At 34.9% G+C, this 14,970-nt stretch overlaps 2 protein-coding genes across 2 annotated transcripts; one reads left to right on the top strand and one right to left on the bottom strand.

The window, feature by feature from the left end:
* Nucleotides 1–2,946: 2,946 nt before the first annotated feature.
* On the bottom strand, nt 2,947–3,760 carry LOC126799791 (uncharacterized). The gene has a single exon (XM_050527053.1). The coding sequence runs from the start codon at nt 3,691–3,693 to the stop codon at nt 3,127–3,129; it is 567 nt and encodes a 188-aa protein (XP_050383010.1). The 5' UTR covers nt 3,694–3,760; the 3' UTR covers nt 2,947–3,126.
* Nucleotides 3,761–4,092: 332 nt separating this feature from the next.
* LOC126798226 (splicing factor U2AF-associated protein 2) lies at nt 4,093–12,362 on the top strand. The gene is made up of 14 exons (XM_050525118.1): nt 4,093–4,198; nt 4,287–4,412; nt 5,465–5,593; nt 5,671–5,840; nt 6,455–6,670; nt 6,882–6,974; nt 7,052–7,090; nt 7,579–7,668; nt 7,749–7,851; nt 9,657–9,737; nt 10,412–10,488; nt 11,095–11,175; nt 11,515–11,606; nt 11,795–12,362. The coding sequence occupies exons 1-14, from the start codon at nt 4,123–4,125 to the stop codon at nt 11,913–11,915; spliced, it is 1,494 nt and encodes a 497-aa protein (XP_050381075.1). The 5' UTR covers nt 4,093–4,122; the 3' UTR covers nt 11,916–12,362.
* Nucleotides 12,363–14,970: the final 2,608 nt, after the last annotated feature.

Below are 14,970 nucleotides of genomic sequence, written 5' to 3'. Positions count from 1 at the left end.
TTTAAGTGTGTAACGTTTTTCTTTGAGACCAGGATAGCATAGAAATAACATCATTATAAATAGATGAATTGCTTGGTAAGCAAGTGTATGACTGTATGTTATTTCACATTTGCTCGCAAAAACCTTACTTTATTTAGAGTAATGCTAGGTAGCCTAAAATTTAGGAGATCATTTAGAACCCATATTACGTGACAACTTTTGTGGCAAAATTATGTTATCAAAAGACTAAATTGTATTCATTTATTAATTCTATTTATAATTACGAAATTCCTTTTGTTTTTTTAATTTTCCTAATTTATCTTTTTAACCTAAGAACGGGCTAGACAACAGGATTAGCAAAGGAAATTGGAAGATCTATCCTTTTCAAGATGAGTTTCGTAAACTCATATTAATTCTCCTTTACAAGCTTGGAAAATGAGTCTGGATACTTAACTAGAGAAGCTAGTTATGATCGACCTGTTTTACCAATTATCTCCAACCTTGATGATCCATTTTCTTGTGATGAACAATCCTGGTCATGTCCATATAGGATTATTTGAGATCTCATGTCAGTCCTTTAGAGTGGTTTTAATTTGTTCATATTTATGCTTTCTTTCTTTTTCAGTAATCAGTATTGTTATTTATTCTTTACCTCCCTCGGTTCTGATCTTCTCCGTCTTAATATGTCATTCATACTGATTACCATTTTATTTAGGCCTTTGGGTTTTAGAGAAAACAAGACCAAACTTGCACAATCATGAAGTGTGCAAAGAAGTTTACTTTAACACTCCAAACACAAACACTTGCATACAGTCTGTATTATACGAGGTTGCTTTGGAGAGTTTGCCAGGAAGAGTCTGTCTGTTGATTAGGAAATTCTACAAATTTGTTGTTTGGCGAATTGGAAAGCTTTTCTAATGTTTGTTAGAAATATCATTTTAAATCTACCTTCTTGATTTATTTTTTTTCTTTTCAAGAAACTGTGTTGATATTTTATTCTGTTTGTTAGAGAGAATGGAAAGATGAAGAAAACTTATTGTCCTCCACGTGAATCACATGTTCAAGTGACACATTCCATGCCTCATGAACACCTTGTGTCACGATCAGTGTTCTAAATATCGGGATATATCGGGGATATATAGAAACCGATAGGATAAATGCCATATCGCCTTAATATATCGTTCAACTCAAAATATCGGGTCAACATGCGATATATCGGTGGATTTTTGTTTCGTTTGACTTTTTTTTCGGTTGACTTTTTTTTCTGTGGATTTTTTTTTCGGAAATTTTTTTTTCGATGATTTTTTTTCATTGACTTTTTTTGTTCGGTGATTTTTTTTAAGGAGACGATGTCATTTTGAGGAATTTCAACGCAAATAGTCAGAAGGTGATTTATGAAGATGATTTTATCTCAGACGATGAGGATGAAGATAATGGAGAATTTGAGTTTGACTTTGATTCTGATGATGAGAGAGTTTATAATGCATGAATGCATAATCAATATCTCAATCTATCTTTTGTGCACCTATTTTTATTTAATTAGTGCTTAGTAGTTAATATTATTTGGTATATTTTGAATATTTTGAAGTATATGTTTATAAATATATTAAATTTAAATTAAAAATTAACAAAAACGATAAATCCGATATAATCCGATATATCTCGATATATCCCCGTTATATCCTTATTTTACAAAACCGATACGATACCGATAACCGATTTCATCTTTTGTGGATACACTATTTGTTGTCTATTGTACCCAGAGAGAGCGAAAGATTTCATCTGTTGTGCCCATATATATTAATGGGGTTAAATATTTTGGATTAAATACTTATGACATTCTATATTTTAGGTGTAAAAACAGTTTTGTCATTTTACTTTCAAATTTAATCTGTATATATTTTAACATTTTTAACAGTTTTGTCTTTTTACTTTCAAATTAAACTTGTATATCTTTTAACTCCTATTTGTTAACAATTTTGTCCTTCTTTTTTTAACAGTTTAGTCAATTCCATTAGTTGACCGTCAAAAAATTTCGTTAAGCCGTTAAAATGCTTAGAATACCCCCAATTCAAATACGATTTTTTTCTTTCTTTTCTCATTCCTTTTTTATTTTCTCTTTTGATTTTTCTTGGTATTAAATTTAATTCATTATATGTGCTATCCAATATATATAATTGTAATCAACACAAATTATCAAATTAATTGTAAACAAAAGGAGAATTAATGACAATTGCTTAACATCAAGTTGGAAATAAATAATTTGGAACTATTTTTGCATCAAAGTATGGATATGATAGTAGAAGTCTTTTTTGTCTTAGCATTATAAAAATTAATCAAAATATGTTTGTAAAGCATCATAATATAAAAAGAAGTTTATAACTGGAGTTGAGTACTGGCACTCACATGTCATTTTAGGCATTATCCAATTGATTATAAGATGTTTACAATTAATTTCATAATTTGTGTTGATTACAATTATATATATTTGATAGCACATATGATGAATGAAATTTAAAAACAAGAAAAACAAAAAGATAGACCAAAAAAGAAAATAAAAAAGACATAAGAAAAAAAGAAAAAAATACTATTTGAATTTGAGGTATTCTAGACATTTTAACGGTTTAACGAAATTTTTTAACGGTCAACTAACGGAATTGACAAAACTGTTAAAAAATAAAAGTTAAAGGATATACAGATTAAATTTAAAAGTAAAATGACAAAACTGTTTTTACACCTAAAGTATAGGGTGTCACAAATTTAACCCTATTTTTTTATACTGATAACGCGAAACCTTCTGTTGATCTCTATCTGAATACCTGAGCCCATTCGAGCTCAACTTTCCACCAATTTGTGCTCAATGCAGGTGTTGAAGTGATAGCATCAAGAGTGTTGAAGAAACATTGAGCGAGGTAGGTTATATATATTGTTTTTGGCATACCATAAGAAATTAAGAAGTGACTGACATTCAGGGGGAAAGGTAAGAATTTAGATTAATTCCATATTATACCACCTCTACAAGGTAAACAAACAACAGGAAATTACAAACTTACAGTACGAATTATTTAAGAAACTCTCGCCCAGGCATTTCCCAAATTCCAAGCATTGAATAAACGAATGAAATATATAAAATGAAGGAATAGATTATTAGACTTGGAAGGGCCATGGCCAATCCTTCAAATCCTCCTCTTGCTGCACCTTGGAACTCCTCATAGCAGCTCTGGAATTACCACCAAGCTGAATGTGATCACCTTCGACAGAGGCATAGTACTTCAAGAAGAATGCAAGGGTCAAGACCACCCACTCCAAGCAAAAGATCAAAATACTGAGGCCACCCCCCAATTTGAGAATAACAGAGGCATCCTCTTCTCTCACATAAGACTTGAGCTCCCCAAGAAAGTCACCGGTTCTGGTGAAGATTAGCACAGACACGGAGCCTTGGAAGATTGCTGTGAGTACGGTGGCAACCATGTGGGCACCGTACCACTTTCCGGTCCCTGCTGAGGCAGCGGCGCATCCAGAGACGGCGCCGACAATGGTGAAAATGTGGAGGAGGATGACGAAGAAACCGCAGACGGAGGGGAGGAGGCGGAGAGAGAGGGTGAGGAAGATGCAACTGGAGGCTGCACCCAAGAGTATGTAGTTGCACAAAAGGAACACCTTGTGGGTGTGGTAGTGGGTTGGAGACGGGTTCGAGTTCATCCCTAAACCCATATCGATCTCACTCTCTAGATTCAATACCAAAATTGCTGGCTGGGGTTTTTTGAAATTGGCAGCTCAGAAAAAGATACTAGCTAGCAAGTGTAGATCTATTCAAGTTGCAGGGTGCGTTATATACAAGGGATGCCCCAACGGTCATCTTTGCTGTGTCCCCTCATTTTATGACCGTTTTGAGTATTCTTTTTTATTTATTATTATTTTACTTTCGGATCTGGTCCCACCACAGGTAGCTGTTATTTTGAAACGGCTAATTTTGCTTTCTTGCGGTTATGGAATCCTGGGCTTGAACTAATTGAATGTGGGTTTCGTTTGGGCCTTATAGTTTGTTGTAATTCAAATCATCCAACCCAATTTCAAGACAAAAGAAGGGAGCCCAAAATTAACATATTACATAGAGGTACCCTTGTCCCTCTCTCGGTGTAAATGGCGAGGGTCGAAGAGAACGGCTTGGATAATCTCCGAGAAAAAGAAGAAGAAGAGAAGAAACCGCAGCAATCAGGTGAAATAATGCTCGAATTTTTTTGGATGGGGCAGCCGCACAATCATAGTTGTTAATAAAAGAAAGGTTTTGATTTTGATTTGTGCAGGTTCCGAACAGAGAAGATTGGATATGGAAGCCCAACCTGAAACTCAAACTTTGAATGACATAGGATGGTTTATTCTCGGTGATAATCAGCAACATCTTGGCCCCTACGCATTTTCAGAGTTGCGCGGTGAGTTTGTTTCTACCTATTGGGGATACTGATGAATATGGTTGTTTACTTGTTCTGGGAAAATAGTTCAATTTGAGTTGTACTAGTTAGTTTGATTATATCACAAATAACTGTCTATGTTATTGAAAACTGAATATCAAAATATTTTCATCACTTTTTATCATATGTGACAGCTCCGACTATAAACTTATAAAAGAGATCATTAACTATCTATTTTAGAGTTGTCTTTCGAGGTACTTTAGAGAAAGGATGTATATGTTTAAATTAGAATTAAGAACCTAAAACTGTTGAGATATTATCAATATTTACAGCCAAACAATATAAAGGAATTGCTCTCCATCTTTTCATATTTTTTTTTGCTATACTATCATTTGTCATTTTATCAGACAATTTGGAGGTATTTTAGGAAAGGATATCATATGTTTTGGTATTGAAGAACTTAAATCTGTTGACATGTTATCAATATATACAGCCAAATATTATTTAAAAAAAAATACTGCTCTCCATATTTTCATTTTACACAATAAATAAGGAGGTCTTACCTGATATGCATTATATATATATAGATTTTCTCAGGTCCGGAGGTCCGGACCGTCCGGATTCGGCCATTCCGGCCACCGGCGACGCGCAATGACGGTGCGGATGGTGCCAGCCGAGCTCCCCCCTCTTTGACGATCCCGTTTGTGCCGGCCGGAGCTCTATCGGCGGCCCACAACAGCTAGAATGGCGAAATCGCCGGAATTTGCCCAGAAACTTGTTTTGTTTTTTTGCAGATTCCGGCCGCCGTGGGTCTCCGATGGAGCTCCGACCGGCACAAACTGGATCGCTAGGAGGTGGGTAGTGTGGCTATCGTGGTCCCCCTGCCGTCGCCGGAAACGGCGAATCCGGACGTCTGTAGCCAAGAACGTCTGTATATATGTATATATATATCTCCAATATTGCCTAGCATTATAAATGATCAGGGACCAGAGTAAAATCTCACTTCAACTTCAATTTGAGTTGTACTAGTTAGTTTGCTTACATACTTTGTATGAACATGGAAATATGGACAGAGCATTTCTTAAATGGCTACTTCACCCACACTACAATGGTCTGGTCACAAGGAAGAATCGACTGGCAGCCGCTGTCCTCAATTCCTGATTTGGCTTCCCATATAACTTGCCACTCCCCACCAAATCCAGGTATTCTCTCTTTCAGCAACTGGGATTTCCGCTTATTTGATAACTAGGTCTTATAATTTCTTCCTTTTTCTATGCAGTGCCCCCCAGTGATACCGATGATGGCTTTGAGAAATGGCAGACGCAGATTTCTGAGGCAGAAGCAGATAATGATAGACCTTCCACACCACCGGAGGGCGTGGAAGAATTCATTGATGATGATGGGACACAATATAAGTGGGATCGGGGTCTTAGGGCTTGGGTTCCTCAGGTTGGTTCTAGATTGACTTTAATGCAATTTTTGATAGAATTATTAATCACAAATTGTAGATGGTATTCTTACATTCATACTTGGTGTGCTAGATCTTAAGTTGCATGTATCAAAGTATCACCATGGTAGGTGCTGTTTTGCTCCTATTCAAAGTACTTATGTAGACTACTACGCAGCTACTAGAAACAGATACTCTTTCATTAAAATTCATCTTTTACTTGAGGGAGGGGTTGCCTGGACACTTGTAACTCATTTCTGGATACTAGACAGTTTTTTTCATTCCCAATGTTGGTACATCAGTTGTCTCTTATCAGTGCATTATGGAAGCTGAAAAAGATTTAAATTGAACAAGAATAAGATTATCCACCTTTACATGTCAAAATCCATAGTCTGTCATGGTTTAGTCACATATTATGGAAATTTGGGATATTTTCATAATTTTGTAAGAAAAAAGGAACGCAGTTTAATACCATAAATATGTTACCCTAGTAAGAGAACCAATTTAATAGTTTCCCCTCAAATCATCACGCAAATTTTGTCCACACTTTTTTACTTTATTTAAGGTCAACTTTTATTTTCTTTCCTGAATGCCTATGTCATTTTCTGTCTAATAGGATAGCATCTTTCGGGTAGAGGAGATGACTTTCTTGCAAGAAGAGGAAGTTGTCATGAACACTAAACTTTCCAACGACTCGTCAAGGGAGGAGGTTAATGCAATTGGAAATTCTGCTGATACTTCTAAAGAGGAAGACACTAATGTTAACCCTGAGGTAGAAGAAGTGAATACAAATTCAAAGAGAAAATTGTCAGATAAGGAAGATATCAAAAAGGTTTGTAAACCTTTTCACTTTGTTGATGATGCCTTGTTAATTATTAATTGAAAGTCTGTTATTACCAAAGGCTATTGTGCATATGAGATCTGATTGGTTCATCTTAACCTATCTGGTTTTGTTAGCGTACTGAAAGTTATTTATGTATTGGGAAGTCTTGAAGCTGGACCTGCTGAATTGTCTTCTTTTTTTGTTTCTTCATGTTATGCAGGAAGCTAATAAACCGCCTGATAGTTGGTTTGAGCTAAAGGTCAATTCACACATTTATGTGACTGGATTGCCTAATGATGTTACAGTTGACGAAGTAAGCCACGGTTATTAGTTTGTTCTCTATGAGCATTTTTTTTGGAGCTTAAAACTGATTCAGGTACACTTTTTCAGGTGGTAGAGGTGTTTTCTAAGTGTGGGATAATAAAAGAGGTGAATATGTCACTTATAAACATTTCTTTTATTAAAACATTTACATATGATTATTGAAGTTTGCTGATAAGTGACCTCAGAGTTTTAGACTAAGTTCGGAAAGAAATAATTTGAAGAATGCATATTGCTTGCTTGAGAATGAAAATGATCATGCTACTGTGTTAATTGCTTGAGAAATATAATTAATATTTTTCTTTTCTCCATTGCGACATTTTTCTCTTCTCATAAATGTTTATTCGTACTGTTAACCAAATCCTCAGTTTCCTGCATCTTCTACTGTAGTGGGAGTATTGAGTCCTGATGAATCATTTTATAGTGCAAACAACTTGTTTTCTAACACCTATCTATAACCTTTTATTCCTGTCATGAAGTTAATAGTGGACATCATAATTTTGACCCTTGGTTTGCACATCGCATTCATTGTATAGCATATATTGTTATTGTACTCTTATGGTGCTTCATATAAACACGTGTAAATAAATTTACAGGATCCTGAAACAAAAAGGCCTCGTGTGAAGCTGTATACGGATAAAGTAACTGGAAAGATAAAGGGAGATGCACTTGTTACGTATCTAAAGGTAAGAAAATTTTACCTGCTACCTCTATCATATTGTCTTACCATGTTCTGGGTATGTTATTATATATGTTTATATTTTAGGAGCCCTCAGTTGATTTAGCTCTGAAAATTTTGGATGGAACACCTCTGCGTCTTGGTGGTAAGGTTCTCATGTCAGTCACCCGAGCTAAGTTTGAGCAGAAAGGTAACAATTACCATCCAGATGCTTGAAACTCTTGTTTGTTGGTGCTTTAAAGGTGTATATTGACAACTCTTATGTGGTTTTGGAGTGCTACATGATATATCTGATATACCAGATTTTAGTTTCTTCAGCATGGAAACTTTGGTTGACGATGCCAAAGGGTATAAATTGAAATCTGATTATCACAAATAACTGTCTATGTTATTGAAAACTGAATATCAAAATATTTTCATTACTTTTTATCATATGTGACAGCTGCGACTGTACACTTATAATAGAGATCATTAACTATGTATTTTAGAGTTATCTTTCGAGGTACTTTAGAGATAGGATATACATGTTTAAATTAGAATTAATAACCTAAAACTGTTGAGATATTATCAATATTTACAGCCAAACAATATAAAGGACTTGCTCTCCATCTTTTCATATATTTTTTTGCTATACTATCATTTGTCATTTTAGTAGACAATTTGGAGGTATTTTAGGAAAGGATATCATATGTTTTGGTATTGAAGAACTTAAATCTGTTGACATGTTATCAATATATATAGCCAAATAAGATGTTGAAGATTCAATATAGAGAGAAAAAACCCTACTATTGCTCTGCCTCCCTTACTATGAGAAACCCTAATTTCTTCCTATTGGAGTGTTTAATGCTCCTTCCATCTCTCCCTTTATATGATCAATACTATGAATCAAACCATTTGCAATACCCATCTCTCCTCATTTCCAGCCAGTTCCTCATCTATTCCTTTGACCCAAACTCTTCTCTTTCTTGAGTTTACCTAAAGAGGATTCACGATGCTATCATAAAGGACGATCCTGGGTTGCTCAATTGTGGTGGTGGTGGTGAGATCAGATTGGAGAATACCACCACACGTTGACAACAATCTACCTCTGTGACCGCATCCAGATCTGCTAAGGTATGATGGAAACCAATTCAAACGAAGCAGAAGAGCCATAACCGATGCTAGTTTGCCTCCTTCGATGTCAATGGGTGATGGTTAGGTGCGACTAGGGTTGAAGACGACCAAACTACAATCCTTGCCTAGGGTTTTACAACCTGGGTTTTGGGGTCTGGGTCTAAACCCAATATTTTTAAACTGTTAGTTTGTTGCCTATTATTAAGCTTACATCAGTCATAGAATAAGCAATTTTATGAACAATTGAGCTTATTACTAAAGAATAGTTGTATACCGCATGCTAGCTTTGAGTTTTTGCTTATAACCTCTTCTTTGTTGCTTTGTCACAGCGGAGAAGTATGTAATGGTTATTGGTCACAGAAAAATTTATAAAAACTTATTATGTTTGTCTTAAATATATATATATATATATATATAGTTATATACAGCCAAATATTATTAAAAAAATACTGCTCTCCATATTTTCATTTTACACAATAAATAAGGAGGTCTTACCTGATATGCATTATATATATCTCCAATATTGCCTAGCATTATAAATGATCAGGGACCAGAGTAAAATCTCACTTCAACTTCAGGGGTTAAAATGTATCCAGCCCAAATTCAGTACAAATGTGAGGCACCTCAGATAATAGACCACATCCACAAGTTTCTTGTTCAACCTCTATTTGGTGATAACTATCTAGAGTTGTAATGCAGCTGTTTGTTTACTAACGAATAGGGCCAAGGGTGATATTATTCACACTTCTCTTATGCACTTAAAAGGTCCATGTATTTTAAATGAATCTTTTTGACGCACCATGACCCTCTTTGGTATAAAATGCTCTGTTGATGCACTTCAGTTCTATGCTACTTTACTAAAATGCTTTTATATTTATGCAGGGGATAGTTTTATTGCCAAACAAGCAGACAACAAGAGAAAAAAAAAATTGAAGAAGGTGGAAGAGAAGATGCTTGGCTGGGGTAAGCTGTAATAGTTTATTTTTTAGCTTTTCATGCGTGCCTCAATCTTAATCGGAAACTCTTTTTCTTTTGGTCCACTATTCTTATTCCTTCGAAAATAGGTTAAATATTGACACAAATATCTTTATAATGGTCGTGTAGTGTGTTATAATGTTAACTTGCAGCTTTAGAAAGTATTTCCTTATGTTCTAGGTGTATCAAGTATGATATCTGCAGGCCAGTTCTTTCCCTCTTCCTCAGATAATAATTATGCTCAAGCATTTTGCAGTATATAGATTTATTACGCCTTGCCTATGGAGCCATGGACATGTCTTTACCATACGAACTACATTTTTCTACATTGTTTCATCATAGTGTAACGATAAATTGCATCAGGCTTATGGAGCTATAGACATGCCTTTAACAGACAAAATATGTATCGTTACCAAGCTCTGTTCAAAGCGGTGAAAGACAAAGTTTATGGACATTATCAATTGCCCATTCATCCTGTATTAATCTCTTTACCTTTTGATACCTTAAGAGTTAATAATACAGAACTTCGTAAATATATAATGTACATGTGAAACTGTCTAAATATATTTAATATATTATGTTTATGGGTACCTCTACCTCGCTTTTATCATTGATTACCTAATGTGCAGCGGATTACTCATACTGAGATCATCCTCATGCAGGTGGCCGTGATGATGCAAAACTGTTGATTCCAGCCACTGTTCTTCTTCGTTATATGTTCACGACTGCTGAAATGAGGGTAAGTTCAGAACTGCCACACGCACATTACTTTTTTAGTAGGGGACTGTGCTTGCCATTTTGCTCACTTGTTGGCATTGTTCCCTTAATGTCTGGACACTTAACAGTGAATCGAAATGTACACTAAATGTCCAGGAGTCATAAATTATGACCCTTAGAATGCAGCGTTGGGTTCTTTAGCTCTTAGATTTGAACACTTGAAGGTTGAGGATGAAGACAACATTTCAATATTTTATGTCACTCCTGTTCATGAAGGAAGCTAATAATTTCCTCCCAAAATATATTTTCATCTTTTTCAAATTCTCTCTGTAATGTCTAATCATCTTCTCTCCATAGCAAAGTAATTAACTGTCTAGAGGAAGAATTTTACGAGGGAACATTTTATCTGCTCATTCTCACCTTAAAAGTGAGTAAATCTAAGATTGTATTTCAAATTTATTCGTGCTTTTGTCATTCAGAACATGCAGTTGATCCTGACCCTATGCAGTAATGCAGATGGAAAACAAAAATCTTGTGTTTACAATTTCTTGACTAATCATTGCAGACAGTTAACCATATGATTTTTCCTTGTCTGGTATAGTGAGTCCTTCTCTCTTAATGTTTACAGGAAGATGAAAACTTATGTACAGAATTGCAGGCAGATGTTGAAGAAGAATGTCAGAAGCTTGGTCCTGTGGACTCAGTCAAGGTAATGTAGGAAGAAAACTGGGCAGTTAGCATTTCCGCGTCATATCAGCATGCGCTGCTTCTTGGAACCTTTGCTGACTTTTATACCAATTGTCATAAAATTTCTAGTGTTTTGTTGCGCACTTGGGCATGAGTTTGCTTTAAGATGTTAGGATGTTTTTATTGGAGTTTAATGAGTAGTTCTCCATGTCAGAGATAAGATGTTGGCTTGTTTATGGTATGTGCATGGCATGGCATTTGTTTGTGTGTGCATATCTATTCCTCTTTTATTTGTCTGTTACTTTGGTTTTCCCTTCTCTTCACTAATTTTTTGTTTGTGTTGTTTCTCTTTTGTCTTTAGGTTTGTGAAAATCATCCCCAGGGTGTTGTTTTGGTAAGATTCAAGGATAGGAAGGATGCTCAAAAGTGCATAGAGTTGATGAATGGAAGATGGTAATTGGCAGATCTTTTTAATCTTCTTCAGTCATCTTTGTTTAGATTTGCCAGTTGCAGTTACTGTGGCATGGTTAAGTAGGAACATTAATTCCCTTATCTTCCCTGTAGAGCTGCAAAGAAATCTCTTATTCTCCTTCCCATTATTCTCAGCTGCTTTTAATTATTGTTGTTGTATCTATATGTAGGTTTGGTGGTAGGCAGATACATGCAAGTGAGGATGATGGCATAACTAACCATGCTTCAGTTCGGGATCTGGATGATGATGCCGAACGCTTAGAGCAGTTTGCTTCGGAACTTGATGTGTGAGTGAGTTTTGTGTCAGTCATGCTAGTCATATATCTTTGGATTATGTTGTAAAAAAAAATTCAGCCATGTTGTTAGGGACTGTTACCTGTGGGGTTTTGACTTTTGACATGTGAAAAGCCATACATATCCCAGAGGTCCGACTACTATCGAGTGTGGGCACTAGTGTATATTATGGCCGTGGTGAATGTTACATACATTTGCATAATTTTGATATGTGAAAATTTTAAGAATGGTACCTGACAAATGTACCACTCTAATTTAAGGATAATATAGTTTGGACAATTTTAAAACAATACACGACGTTTGAATTCTACCCAATAATTATACACAGTCAAACTCTGTTAGTTTTAATACTGTTTATTTGACAAAGGTAGTTATGTTTCTTTGGATTCCCGTGGATTCACACGCCAACTCTTCTTAATTCTCTCTAAAACAAAAACCATACGGTGTGAATCGGCGGGAAATCCGAAGAGACATAATTACCCCTGTTAAATAGACAAAATCTATTAAAACTAATGAAAGATTTGACAGTGGGTATAATTATTGGGTAGAATTTCAAACATCGTGTATTGTTTTGAAATTGTCCAAACTATAATACCCTTAAATTAGAGTGATACATGACAAATGTCATGTACCACTCTTAAAATTTTCACTTCTTTAATTGAGAGAATTCAACAAACAGTACCCAAACTACTAGTCATTTTAATTTTTAGTACCTCATATTTGAAAATTATCACATTGATACCTCAAGTTTCTATTTCAACTTAATTTTAGTTCATTCCCTCAATTAACATCATTAATGACTTCATCCCCCACCAATTTTTAGGGGCATTTTTGTCACTTCATTTTTCTCTGATTTTATCTTTCATTTTCCTCCAATTTCAATTTTTTTTTAAAGTTGGTTAATTCATATCATTTCATTTTACCATTAATAAGAATCTTTTATTTACACCACAACCATTACAAACAAGCTAAAGTTCGCAATTACAAAATAAACCGGCACATATTTCATATTGTATATGTCCATTAACTAACAATCATATTACTATAATAATATGCTAAAAACTCTATCATAGGCATTTAAATGTTTCAAAAGAAAAAGAAAATGCATATATAACAATTGGTTTAAATAGTAGAAAATGTTGACGATAAACTAAGTGAAATCAGTGGGAAATAAAGTGACAAAAATGTCCTTAAAATTGGTAGGAAATAAAACCACTAACGGTGTTAATTGACATAATAAACTAAAATTAACTTGAAATAAAAACTTGAGGTACCAATGCGATAGTTTTCAAATGTGAAGTACTAAAAATTAGAATGACTAATAATTATGGTACTGTTTGTTGAATTCACCATTCTTAATTTGCTATTATCAGTTTGTCACCATGTAAATTGTATTTTTTTATATTACCATGGAAATTATATTTGAATCGACTTCTGATTTTTTTTTAAATCTTCTGAATTTATATTTATAATATCTTGATAGGGAGCATCTTGTTGTGATCACCAAGTCCACGAATACTCATCCAAAAGGGGAACCTACTTACTAATAAGTAGGTGGTAGTGTCGCTGAAGGATTTCTCAGGTTTATGGGCTAGTTTAATACTTCTACATCATTTAAAGTAGTCAATTCCAGGAGATTTTTTTTTAATACTGAGCTGGTGTGGCCGAGCCAGACAAGCCCTACACTTTCCATATTCATCTTTTATAATAGCACCAATACCTCCCCAACCATCACACTGTCTAAGACTACCATCCACATTCAATTTGAGTCGACCACTTGGAGGACTCACCCATTTAGCAACACCCTTTTTTCTCACCTTCCCACTCCTAACATGATACTTCTTATAATCCTCCAAGCCACTACCAACATTTGAAACCATACTAGAAGGGTTACAGAAACCCTGATTCCAAACCACCTCATTTTAAACTCTCCAAATCTCCCCTAGAACTGGTAAGAAGAATTCAACTTGATCACCAGAGAGAGAACGAAAATAGAGGTCATCATGAGTTCATGATATTTTTCAAAGTTCAAAACTATTTTTCACGATTTTCCAAAGATTATTCGAAATATAAGATTGTGATCAGACAAACTCAAAATAGGGTCACGAAGTGACACGTGACAAACAAGAGAGGGACCAGCTGATGCTGACATCAGCATAATTCTTAGTCATCAGACATGTGACAACATTTAGACCACACCTATGTGTTTTCTCTTATGTTGGCACGTGGCAACTTGAAAGTCTATAAATATCGAGCCTTTCCTCTCTTTTCACGGTTGAACTCTCTCTCTCTCTAACACTTTCTCTCTCTAATTTTATATTATTTTATTAATTTTTGAGACGAAACTTCCATGCATCAAAAGTTATGATATGTAACTCCAATTTGCAATCCGCGAATGGCTACAGATTCGTATCGGCGTTCTCTTCTATCCTGGAGGTATGGGCTAGATGCAACAGTTGTTTCTAAGATGCTTATTCTAGGAGATTCGGTTTACGATTTGAGTGATGATTCGTATTTTTGAGGTGAGTGGTTTCTGTAATGTGTTTCAAATATTCTTATATGTTTTTAAAATAATTGAAAAACATGTTTTAGATCTATTTGTGAAATATCTATCTTTTTCAAGTAAAGCATGTCGATTTGTGAACTGTGATGAGATTATACGTATTATTGGTGTTGGAGTTATTGTTTGACTAGTCATAGAACATTTGAATTTCTTGATTAGGTTATGTCGAAGTAAGGATGTGACACATAGAGATATAGGGCAAGAATGTCATTAGGTGTACCGTGGGAATCACTAAATTGAAGACAATAAAAATGGATTATGCGATGTGATACATTGTTGTGAACTGTGCGTATATGATATATTGTTTTATTGTAGCATGAGTAAAATGACATTGTTTTGCTGGTATATTATATTATCCATTCACTGAGCGCGTGGTTTTGCTCACTCACCCATTTATACACTCTTTTGCAAAGAAATGTAGATTTGTCAAATTAAGAAGGAATTGAACGAGCCTAGAAAGAAGTTTTTATTTTTACTACATTCCGCACT

The sequence above is a fragment of the Argentina anserina genome, chromosome 6 (assembly GCF_933775445.1).
Source record: "Argentina anserina chromosome 6, drPotAnse1.1, whole genome shotgun sequence".
Classification (NCBI taxonomy): domain Eukaryota; kingdom Viridiplantae; phylum Streptophyta; class Magnoliopsida; order Rosales; family Rosaceae; genus Argentina; species Argentina anserina.
Note: the sequence above shows the minus strand (reverse complement) of the source record. Positions and strands in the feature narration are given on the sequence as shown.